This window comes from Asterias amurensis, chromosome 2, assembly GCF_032118995.1.
Source record: "Asterias amurensis chromosome 2, ASM3211899v1".
NCBI classification, from domain to species: Eukaryota; Metazoa; Echinodermata; class Asteroidea; order Forcipulatida; family Asteriidae; genus Asterias; species Asterias amurensis.
The window spans coordinates 10789815-10802645 of record NC_092649.1 but is presented as its reverse complement, the minus strand read 5'-3'; the positions used below and the strand labels follow the sequence as shown (position 1 = coordinate 10802645).

Sequence of the window (12831 nt, the reverse complement as noted above, 5' to 3'; positions counted from 1 at the left end):
TCCTGCTTCCCGAGCCCTCCAGACAAGCATTCAAACCTTTTATATACTTCATAATGTATACAGTTGTATATTCAAAGTTTTAAACTCATCACGTGATATGTTTGGTTTTAATTTATTCAGGTTCTTTGAAACTACTCCAGTTGGGCGAATCCTCAATCGCTTCTCATCGGATACTTCAACTATTGATAATGTAAGTGCAGACTTCATGATGCAATTCAATTATCTGCTTGTCACTTTGGGCTTATGATTAGGCTTTCAACCGCAAATGAAGTTCTCGTTTTGGTTTTGTTTTTGTTATTTCAACTGGCCTCTTGCATCGGGCATTAGCTTGGTGTGTAGCGGTTATATGGTATTGTTTGGTAACCTGGTATTGTACTGTTTTGGTATTTAAACCAAAGATACCTCATAAGTGAACTTATAATCAATGTAGCTCGAAATTCTAAAGGAAAACTGTATCCCAGAAACCACTTCTCTTCCACGATAAGTGTTCTGCATTCTGGTCAATTTGTCTTTGCTCAAACCAAAAAGTATTTACAATTTACCTATATTCTATTTCCCTATGGTTTACTAATTGATATTTTTTTATAATTAACTACATGAATCTTTATTCAACAGAGCATTGCTGGACTTATGAATCACATGTTACATTGCTGTATAAACTGTTTGTTTGGGGTGTTGGTGAATGTGATGGTGTCCTGGTGTTTCATCATCGTGCTGATTCCAATGGCTCTGCTTTACTTCCTGCTCTTGAAAATCTTCATTTCCACATTCAGGTATGAGGAATTATGTATGATTTTTAAAATTTATTTACAGGGTGTCGAGTCATAAAGAAGTTGACCGGTGTTTTTTTTACAAACAAGCAAATGAAACTCAAAAGTTCAGTTAAACATATATTTAACGAGCACTCTCTCCTGCTTATTAGTAAATAAAGAATGAAAGAAATTGATCATTCCTAAGAGGAGTTATGTCTATTTTAATAAAGGTACTCATTTTGCAAGGTGTCCACGGAATACTTGACAAAGAAAATGGATGACTTTTTTATACCCTTTGCTACTTACTCAGATGTTTAGATGCAGTCAAGCGTTAACATTCCATGAACAGCTACAAACATGAGTGCTACCCAGTAAAACAGGCATAACTTCTCGTAGAAATGATCAATTTCTTCATTACTTTTTCAGATAAGCAGGAAAGAATGCTTGTTTGTTATGTGCTTCACTTGGGTTTTGAGTGTCAGTTGTTGTTTTGTTTTTAAATCATAAATCTCGGCCAACTTCTTTATGACTCACCCTGTATTTTAAATCTTTAGACTTGTACACCAGAAATACAAGTTGAATATGGGCTGTCAAGGTTATACAAAAGTATAAAAACTGTCATCGAAAGATGTGAACAACTAGACCTCTGCCAACAATAAAATATGATATAAAAGATGTTAAATTTGCATCGGGGATAAAGAATATATCGTTGCGGTACCCGCTGCCAAAACATAGGATTCGAACTGCCTCTAGCTACCGGGCAACCTCGGTAGTCTAGTTGTTAAGACACTGCTCTAGAATTGCAAGGGTCGTTGGTTCGAATCCCACCTGAGTAACATGCCTGTGATATTTTTTCACAGGACTCGGGAAAGTACTGAGTATACAGTGCTAACACACATCGGTGTATGGGTAAACACCAAAATGAATAATAAAATATGACTATATACGTACTAAGGGGGAGATTGCACACAAAAGGCTTTTAAAATCACACAACAGTCAAACATTAAAACAAAACAAAATCCAAAACCTGTCAGAAACAAAACACCAATTGAAAGACTCTTGAAGCAAAAATAATAGTAAACATAGAGGCGAGATGAACTTTTTGAAAACCCAAACAAGACTAAGATCCCATAAGATCCTCCCAAAGTCTTAAAAATTAAAAAATATTTAAAAACGCTCCAAATAAGAAATAACAATATCACAGAATTTCACAGTTTTTAGTCATTCCTAAAAATACAAAACAAGATTTTGTATAGCATTCCAAAATTATCAAATTCAAAAGTGGTTAATTCAATTCAGTTCAAATAAATATTGGTTAATTTTATTAAAATACAACACCAAATATCAAGTCAAAGACGAGGGGAACTTGGTTTACAATAAAACTACATTAAAAGTATGTATATATCGTTAAATACAATATTAAATTCTGTCAAACTGGAATCATTTAAATTGTCACAGAAAGAGGACTATTCCATTGGTTCAGAAGATTTAGCAAAAACTTTCCAAAATAGATTCTAGTTTTTATAATATATGCCTATCTTCTTTTGTGTTTTATTCAGAGATGTTCAACGTCTAGACAGCATCAGCAAGTCTCCAGTCTACGCTCATTTCTCAGAATCACTTGGAGGGTTGTCAACCATCAGGGCATATCAGTAAGTTGATAGTAAATTTCAGGACAGTTTATCCATACAGTTTCATGACACTAAGGGTACCTTGGAATTATGTGTGGAATAGTTTGAACTCTTGAGCGGAATTTTATAACGGACATTTGCTATTTTAACTTGTTTTTAATGCATTTGTTCACCACTTAAATGTAATTTTGAAAGTGTAAACTTCTGAATTTTTCGTAATTAACGATTAAAAAAATCAGGCCCCATCCTCAAGGTTTTAAATTTGGACGTAACATGAGTGATTACGTAACACAGCTTTTTGCAAATCTTTTAGAAAAGCGCTGGATAACTGTATTCAAAATGTTTTTTTTTTTTTTTTTACACAATTAAAATCTATTTGTAGTCGTTTGACTCAATTTCCTTATTGATTGAAAACATTTTAAATAATATTCAGCAAAGTTTACGACATGCCTTTTTGTTTAAGCAGGACTCTTTAATAATATGTTTGCCAAAGGCTGGCAGGACATGTGAGCAATGCTTATTTTATCAGTTCTTGTCTCTTGTTCAATGAAAATTGGTAACTTAAAAAAAGATATCTGCAAATAACTTTTGGCTGAATTGTAAGTTGTACCCATTACATGACAGGGCCATGGAGCGATGTATAATGTATTTTTAAAGTAACTTTTCATAAATTTTTCTGCTTTAGTCTTTTTATCAAGCTTTGTTTTATACATAGCACTTTGAGGCTGTTTTTTGCGGCAATACTGCGCTTTACAAGTTTTTTAATCATCCTTGCTAGTAGTGTTGTTATGTCCTTTCTCTGTATAAAGGAATAACTAAGGTTTAAGGAATAATTATCAAAAATATTAATGAGTCGATAGCTGCATGGTAATGACTGGGTTTGTGGCTGGTCGCTGTAACAAGCAAGGCTCATACACACAAAGAAAACAATTGATTTAATGGTTCCCTACACAATAGCCACATCAGAGCGTACAGAACTTTTACACAACAATATGCTTGTATATTTTTTTTTGCTGATGTCAGCTCAGCTATTTGGCTTACGACAAGCAGAGCCATGATTTTGGCAACAGGAGGTGGTGTAATTTGGCCTCATAAATTAAAAAAATGTCTCCATGTCTTAATTCACTGCCAATTGGCAAGGCATTTTAAAGTAACCACATGGTTTTATTTCATTAATTATTATTTGACTGTCATTAAATTTGTTTTGTGCTTATTTTCAACACAGGCAACAAAACCATTTCCAAGACAGCATTGTTGAGAAGATCGATTGTAACAATCTGACGCATGTTTATTTTGATACATGCTACGGATGGCTGCAAGTAAGACTGGTAAGTGACATTAAAGGCACTGGACACTATTGGTAAATAATCAAAATAATTGTAATCATAAAAACTTACTTGGGAACGAGCAATGCAGAGCTGTAGAACAGCTCCTTCTAAAGTAAAAATTTTGGTTGAGAAAGTGGTCAGAGTTGGCTTGTGCGTAAAGCGCTCGCCTCTCACCAAGGTGACCCCGGTTCGATTCCCGGTCGGGGCCATAAGTGAGTTGAGTTGTGCGTTGGTTCTCTGCTGTGCCACGAGGGTTTTCCAGACTATCCGGTTTTCCTCCCTCAGGAAAAAATCAAACACTTTCGATCTTGGCTGTGCTCTGTGGTCATAATGGGTTGATGTGGCTGGCAGCTGAATGCGCCCTTGCATGCCTGCTTCTCGAACACGTTGTAGCCGCGTCCTTTGCAATTCAGCTCTTAGCTGCGAGTAAGGATGATTAGCCACCCAAATTATTATTATCATTATTATTATATTTAAAGTTTTTGGTGTAGGCCTGAAGCATTTTTTTAGGCATCTGAATGTGTGGGGTGTTTTTCCCTGCATTATTCTTTTGCAACTTCAAATCCAATTGAGGCAAATTTTTCACAGGTTTGTTATTTTGTGCCTTCAAAGAATGATCAAACACAATAACAGCCTGGTTACAAGTTCTTTTTAAATATTGTTGTCATTATCATTTTGATGCTAGGTGTTTTTTAACATACTTTTGTACATACATAATTTTGTTTTCATTGCAAATGTTTACAGCTTATTTTGGGGGCTTGGAAGTTGCCAATATAAAATAAAACACAATTGAGCATTTAAATTTACTAAACAACATCTTTTTGGCCTGTTTTGGCTTGTATCTCCATATCGGTATTTCCTGACAAAAAATTATTAATTTTGTTTGAACGCATCACATTTAATGCTGTACACTGCTAGTGTTCTACTTTAGGTCTACATCTAGAATAAAAAATTATAATTACAGGTTAGAAACTCATCTTGCTAAAAGATGATGTATTGTGTGACACAACGGAAAACATTCACTCTTTTCACTACAACTTACAAGTAATTGAATTTAATGATTATATTCACCCCATTTGTTTTATTCAATTTGTTTTCCTCTCAGAATTTGGTTAGTTCCATCATTGTGCTTCTCGCTGGAATGTCTGCCATGATCACTGCTTTGACCACCGGTACCCTGGCTCCAAGTCTGGTTGGCTTGGCCATAACCTACGCCCTAAGCGTAAGTCTGCAATTTACCATACTTTTAACAGCATGAGGGCCCTTTTATTAGGGAATTCTGTTTCATCAGTGTTTTAAGAATTTCCTTTTATTTAATTTTAATTGCCTGTTTGTAGTTTTCTTGCATCAATGATAAAAACATAACTTAATAATAACAAGAAACAAGAAACAACCAGTTTATTACTTGTCACGTGAACTTGCTTCACAATTGCCCTACGCAATTAAAATACAGCAAATTTCAAATTGAATTGAAAAACAAGTAATGGGAAAGCTGAACTACACGAAAAGGAATTGGTAGATTAAAAAAATAAAAAATTAAAGTGGGACTAACTTCACAATAAGAAACTATTTTTCACAACTCAGTTCATGTCGACATTGATTTCATACTGCTCTTCTCGAAATATTGGATATAAACGAAATATTATATGCACAATAGACCAAAACAAAAGTGTATGAATCTGTTGGATTGAGCCAAGACTTGTAGAAGAAAGCCAAACTAAGAATGTGAAGAAACGTGGCCTAATGCAAAAAAAAATGGCTGTAGTGAAAATCATTTATTTTAACTACTCAATTACCAGAATGCAATAAGAAGTGAGAAATATACCTGAATAAAATGAAAACTTCCTATCACATATCATGAAGTAAAAGGTAAATCAAAGATAACGTTTGGAACAATCTCCCTCCTTGCATTGACTGCTTCACTTAGTGTGTTTAAATCCAAGTTAAAGCCCCATTTGTTTACTTCACCCATTTAATTCATTCTTGCTCTGTTTGTGTATTTGGGTATTTGTTTTTTCAATTTTTTCTTTGCACTTTTTGTGTTTCTTGGAATGCGCAGCAGAGTGTATTTATATAGGTCACTGCGCAATATAAACGGCTGTATTATTATTATTAGAAAAAAAACATACTCCCACGAAACCCTAGCTCAAAGTTGATTGACTGTAACTGCCGTTTGTCTCTGTGCAGTTCATGATTTTTTGTTTGCACCATTTATTTGTAGTTGTCATCAGAGTTGAGTTGGATGGTTCAAGTTTCTGCTTATGTAGAAGGAAACATGAACGCTGTGGAAAGAGTACACGATTATACTTCTTTAGAAGTGGAGAATTCTGATGGTAGGTTTAAAGTTCTTTATTAAAAGATCCTACTGGCACATAATTTTAAACAATTATATTGATTAAATAGACGTTAAATTGCATTGGAAGGAGTTTTTATGGGTTTGTTTAAATTGGGTTTAAAGACATTGGACACTATTGGTAATTGTCAAAGACCAGTCTTTTCACTCGGTGTATATCAACATATGCATAAAATAACAAACCTGTGAAAATTTGAGCTCGATTGGTCGTCAAAGTTGTGAGATAACTATGAAAGAAAAAACACCCTTGTCACATGAAGTTGTGTGTTCTTGATTTCTCAAATTCGTGGAAAATTACTTCTTTCTCGAAAACTACGTCACTTCAGAGGGAGCCGTTTCTCACAATGTTTTTTACTACCAACCTCTCCCCATTACTCATTACCAAGTAAGGTTTTATGCTAATAATTATTTTTAGTAATTACCAATGGTGTCCACTGCCTTCAAGAAACAGATGATTTTACTTGTAATATCACTTTGTTCCATATTAACAAGACAAGATACTGTGAACACATAATTTTTAGCAGAAGAGGATATTCAAAATAACAATGATAAAGTTGGTAAAATGATGTAGCTTTTGAAAACAAAGCAGACTTGGACATAATTATGAGAGAATACCTTCCGTATGATTCTTATTATGATTCGATTTTTTTTTTTTTTACTGAAACAGGTATCGTGGATCCAGGTCCTGATTGGCCAGATAAGGGTGAGATTGTTTACAGCGATGTCTCGGCACGCTACGCCTCAGACCTGGACCCTGTGCTCCATGAAATTGATGTTCGGTTCCAACCCGGGAAAAAGGTAACTCTAAACTTAAAAGATAAACTACAAAATATAAATAGCTGTTGCAAACAACTTACCAACAAAAGGACCGATGGTATCCAGGCAAAAAATAGTTAATGGACCCTAGCAGAGTCTTTCTCGAAGCCTTCGAAAAAGACTTTGCGATAGGGTCAAAACGTCAGGCCATTGAATATATTTTTCATAGGTAAACTATGTCAGGTTTCTTGATAAAAAACATGAAAATGGGTGGTCGGGTACGGGTTGGTGTAGTGACATCTTTCCTTGCCTTACACTTTTAGAGGCGGCCGGCTCAACTCACGCCAGGGGCACTTACCATGGATTTGGTTTTCAATCCCTATCTGACTGTGTGTTTGTTTTTTTCCAAAAATAATTCTCTTAGGTTTTCCTTCCACATCTAAAAATGAATTTCCTTCCTTGCCTTTTCTCCATTTGTTTCTTGGCTAGTACAGTGATTAAGTTAAATTTTCTGAGAGTCCTTGAGATCACAACCAGAATAAATAAAATAAAATAAAATTAAATTAAAAATAAATAGAAATTAAACAATTAAGGAAAAGATCGGGAATGTTCATGTAGCTTGCGTCGTCTCATTTTGCGCTGATTTTCCAGTGGATTATGCATTTCAACATATTCAATTAATGTTTTTTTCTTATTTGCAGATTGGTATTTGTGGTCGGACTGGCAGCGGTAAATCCTCCCTTACTTTGACTCTCTTCAGGATCATTCAGACATTCAAAGGTAATAATCATGGGGAGAAATTGTCCTTTTACTGTCCTTACATTTTAAGGCAGTGGTGAATTTTGCAAACTGTACGGGATTTTTATGGGAAGAGCACATCAAATAACATTTTCAACATTCCTCCAATGTGCCATTAAAGGCACTGTACACGTTTGGTAATTGTCAAAGACCATCTTCACTTGGTGTATCCCATCATAAGCATAAAATAACAAGCATGTGAAAATTTGGGCTCAATTGGTCATCGTAGTTGCGACGAACTTGTGTGCTTTCAGATAGGAATAAAAGACTTGGTGAGAAATGACCTCTTTCTCAAAAACTACGTAACTTCAGAGGGAGTCGTTTCCCACAATGTTTATACCATCAACAGCTCTCCAATGCTCGTTACCAAGTCAGTTTTTAAGTTAATATTTGTTTTGAGTAATTATCAAACGTGTACCTTCCCTTTAAAATTATCTAAATTCTCTCTAAGTAGCAAACTTTACTCTTAATAAAATGCAGCTTGTGTTGTACAGCAGAAATGTGTAAGTTAGTCATCGTCTTATTTATCATGCCCCTATACTGTATTTCAAAAAGACTTTTTTAATAAACAATTGTTTATTTTGAGGGTTGATAAGAAAATGTTCAAACTGCAGATTTGTTTAATATTGCTGTGTAAAAATGATCACCAAAGATTTTGCGACTACTTTGTGATTTGTTTTAAAGATTTTAACATGTTCAGCAAGTGGTCCCCAGCACAGAGTCTGTAGTGAGCAGTATTAATTAGAAATAGTATCAATCTTTCAAAATGTTATGTGCAAAATGTACACATAAGAAATAGTCTGATACCTTATAATTTAGATGGGGTATTTATTTGTTTTGTTTTTTTACCAAAGAATAGTTTTCTACTTTTAAAATGTATGCAATTGAATGTTTACATTTTGTGTTTTAGGTACAAATCTACCACCTATTTTTTAATGTAGTGATCTTGTGTTCATTTTGTTGTTTTCAACTGAACATGGTATGTAGCCATGTAGCCATTTGGCAGTAGGCTATACATGCATTGTTTTAATAAACCAGAAATACTGATAATGGATCAATTTAATTCAATTGAACAGGAAAGATAACGGTGGACGGCGTAAACATTGCAGATCTTCCCCTGGCAGAAGTCAGACGTCGCTTTACAATCATCCCCCAGGACCCTGTACTCTTCACTGGTACAATCAGGTATGTCTACATCAAGCCCTGGCAGCATTTACACTTTTGTATTAGGCAAAAATAAAAATAAAAAAAAGTTGATCATCTGGATTTTTCAAAAAAGAAGAGATTGAGGGCCTTATTATTTATTATTTACTAATTTTTTTCAAGATGGTCGCTTAGTATTTCAAATCAAACAGGCCACCAATTCTTCAGTTTGAATCAACCGCAAACTTATTTTATACCTATTAGTTGCATGAGGACTTGTGTTTTAGTTAACACTAACACTGACAGGGTCGGATAACACTAAAATGATTTGGTGGTAGGCATTCACTGTTATTGTTTTATGAAACAGATGGTTACAAGTGTTTGAGAGCATCACGTTAGATGATTTTTTTTTTTAATAAAAAAATAACAGAAAAAAGAAAAGAAAAAGGATGCGGCCCCCAAAAAGGATGCAGCGGGGACGATCAACTGGGATTTTGTTTATTTGGCCTTATACTACTGTATAAACCCACCCATAGACTGATCCTTTTATTATGAGCCATTCAGAATAGGCAATATGTTTTGGGGCTTTGGGTTTGTTTTTCTTTCGAAATTGTGTGTAGGTCAGAAAATCGAAATTCAGTTTTTGTTTGAAAAATTCCTTGTATCAATTAGGCCACAGCCGGGTGATACGACAGCTTTATGAAACCAACTTTGTTTTTGTACAAGACCAGGACAAAATGATACTAAGGGCTGCCTTGCACAACATGCTCATCTAACATTTCCAGGTTTTTGTTTGTTTTGTTATTTAATTTTTCAAGGTTTAATCTGGATGCGAGGGGTGAGCACGACAACGATGCGTTATGGGACGCTCTTGAGGTTGCTCAGCTGAAAGGCGTTGTGTCCGATCTGGATCTCAAACTGGGTAAGAAAAAGATGTCATGCCAATAATAACATTCCCAAAAGATGCCCTCTGAACTTCTGCTTTCAAATATTTCAATGTCTGACCCTTACACTAAAAATTGTATTTCTGTAACAGATACCATGGTGACTGAAGGAGGAGAGAATTTCAGCGTTGGTCAGAGGCAGCTCTTCTGCTTGGCTCGTGCCTTCTTGAAGAAGACTCGCATCCTTGTCATGGACGAGGCCACTGCATCCATCGACTTGGAAACGGTATGTTGGTAAATTTTAGGGAATTAACAAGTGGAATTAGTGGTTTATAAGAGAGTCTGATGTTTTCTTGTATCACTTTGAGAAAATTATTTTGTATCAACGTTTTTGTTTTCTTTTTTTTCAGGATGGTATTCTTCAAGATGTTGTAGCCAATGCCTTCAAAGAAAGAACAGTCCTTACTATCGCGGTAAGACATCTCTATAACTAATGCACAAAAGTGTATAGGGACCTTTTGGTTAAGGGGGGCAGAGGGATTGATTTACCCAAAATTTTACACAGATAAAAACGAAAGCACCCATTTCTAATACTGAGTAAAATTTCTTTTGCTCTCTCTTTTATTTTGTTGCTGTTCCTGAGTTTCCCAACTGTTTTGCCCCAGAGGTTGAGAGAGCAGTTTTTACTTTTGAAAGATATATCTGGCTATCAACTTTCACCTTTCTTTAAATTCCTGAACTTTTATCTACTTGTAAAACAGAGTGATCATTCTTAAAATGTAACTCTGACTGATTTGATTTGATGTTAACAGCATCGTGTGCAGACTATCCTGGACTCTGATCACATCCTGGTGTTGAATGAGGGTCAGATAGCGGAGTACGACACCCCACAAAACCTTCTAGCTCAAGAGGACAGCATCTTTGCCTCCCTGGTCAAGGCTGGTAGTTGAGAATCTCAAGACATGCCACATCTTTCAGATCAAGAGGTGAACATTATTTTGCCTCCTTGGTCAAAAGCCGGCTAGTTAAAAACCTACAAGACACTTTGCTATATCTTGTTGAAGAGAACAGCATTATTTGCCTCCTTTGTCAAGATGGGTATAGTCTTAAACAAAGACACTGTGTCTGTTCTTTGGATCCAGTTCTTTGTCAGGTTTGATAGTTATAGTGAAAGCAATAAAACCTTTTTTTTTGTCACACGTACTTTTGCAGTCGCAACATGTAATTCTCCATCTATTTACTGTAATTGGGAAGAACATGTACAGCCTCATAGAACTTCCTTGACACTAAAGGGCATGACCACCATCAAATTATGCAACTGTGACAATTATTACAGGGTAGATGACTAATCTTATGTTTATTGTTTTCTGAAGCAAACTGTAAGTGGAAGCTACATTTGTAGTACAATTTGATTGCATTATTATTTTGTTTGTGGGAAGTTTTTTAACCACAATTTGGCTTCAAATTAGTGTATTGATTTTGCGTATGAATAATTTTTCGGGCATGTATGGGAAGTTTATTATGCAAAATTATACCCTTTTTTTTATTAAAAAAGAGTTTTGTTAAAAGCCATCAGATTATTTATTATGTAAAATGTAAGCTTAGTAAAATGAGTATCATTTTATGAGGATAACTCTTTAGCATTATTTCAAACAATTATTCATTTGACATAGTTAGACATTCAGATGTCAGAAAGAAATTTATGGTTCTTATGTAGATAAGAGTTTAACTAAGTTTTGTCATTTTTGTATAAATCTCAACAACATTTTGCTACAATTTAACAAACTTTTATAAAACTAATTACATATTTATTGTTTGAAAGTTAAAAATATTCAGCTATTTTCTTTTTACATTTAGAGCCTTATTACCATTGTGAAACCGTCCATATTATGGAATAATTATTGTCTTGCAGTTTTTACCAATTTAAACCCTTTTGTGTGTGAATCTATTTTTCTAGCAGACATTCTGTTATTATTACTGATGTACTACTTGAGTAAACTTCAGGTCAATATGTAAATAAAAATCATGGGTGCATTTTGCACTGTAGTAAACAGCTCTAGTTTAATTTGCAGGGTTTTTAAGTTAACTTTTTAGCAAAATAATACTTTGTAAAAAAAAAACATTCCTGCTTTGTGCCCAAAACAACAACTGCTTTCGCATTTGAACAGATGCCCATTTTTTTTATTATTTTTTATTGTTTCATAGTTTGAAAAGAAACCATGCAGTCACATGGCTTCAAAACGAATTGCTAAGCAGTGTTAAAGACACAAAAAATACTTTGGAACTATTGGAAATGTAAACCATTAACCTGAAAAACATACATTTTTGCAGTAATTTGAAGAAATATTTAAACCTAAAAGGATATGTAAGTTTTTAATTTATTTTACCCAGATTTATACCTTCAAACTTTAAAACTGAAAAATAATGTTTGTCGTAAAAGTGCTTGATCCGAGAATAATATTTTCATTAAGAATAAATGTCACAAGCCTAACACAACAAATATTAATAATTTTGTCTGAATCTCATTTAAACACAATAATGTTGTCTTATCTTGTTGAGTGTGAAATGTCAAAATATTTGTTTTAGTGTTTGCATTTAACAAATTTATATTTAATAGGCAATTAGCACTTAAGCTGGTGGGGCCTTTCCGAAAGTGAAACTCAAAACGCACCTCCCCCCCAAAAAAAGAAGTTATTTGCCCATGCATGCAGGTCCAGTTCAGCAATCGGGAACATGGGGGTGTCAGAACATAGAGGCGTCGAATTATGGCACACATTTTGCCTGTTCGATGGGTACAACCCAGCTCATCAAAGCCAGAGGCTTGACAACCAGTAATTTTTATTGAGAATGCATGTCTCTAATTTGTTCTTGCGGGGAACAAGATTTGAGGAAAGGACCTATCGATATGAAGAAAGAATTCAAATGTAGTAATACATTAATTCGTAATCGTCTCAGTGTTTGGTCGTGAATTGATACACAATAATCACAAGGGCATTAAATGAAAAATGAGTATAAATTTAACAGATCAAAATCAGAAATAATGGCAAAACACATGTTGTTTTTATGCATGTCTCTTGTTGTAAAAACAGTTATACTCTGGAAACCACTCTTATGTTTAGTTTAAATTACAGTTGCACTGCTCTCAGTAGGTTTGTTAGACCTACTGGGATTACAAGCATACCAAGA

At 34.5% G+C, this 12831-nt stretch overlaps 1 protein-coding gene across 2 annotated transcripts in view; it reads left to right on the top strand.

Annotated features, from left to right (window-relative positions):
- LOC139934056 (ATP-binding cassette sub-family C member 9-like) overlaps window positions 1-12050 on the top strand; it is a 34590-nt gene extending 22540 nt beyond the window's left edge. For both annotated transcript variants that reach the window (XM_071928344.1, XM_071928343.1), the window contains exons 20-32: window positions 121-190; window positions 616-773; window positions 2312-2404; window positions 3609-3711; window positions 4817-4933; window positions 5933-6044; window positions 6732-6862; window positions 7522-7600; window positions 8695-8803; window positions 9580-9683; window positions 9798-9931; window positions 10056-10118; window positions 10458-12050. In XM_071928344.1, coding sequence (XP_071784445.1) covers window positions 121-190; window positions 616-773; window positions 2312-2404; window positions 3609-3711; window positions 4817-4933; window positions 5933-6044; window positions 6732-6862; window positions 7522-7600; window positions 8695-8803; window positions 9580-9683; window positions 9798-9931; window positions 10056-10118; window positions 10458-10595 — 1411 coding nt within the window. In that variant the 3' untranslated portion in view covers window positions 10596-12050. The remainder of the gene's footprint in view (window positions 1-120; window positions 191-615; window positions 774-2311; window positions 2405-3608; window positions 3712-4816; window positions 4934-5932; window positions 6045-6731; window positions 6863-7521; window positions 7601-8694; window positions 8804-9579; window positions 9684-9797; window positions 9932-10055; window positions 10119-10457) is intronic.
- Window positions 12051-12831: the final 781 nt, after the last annotated feature.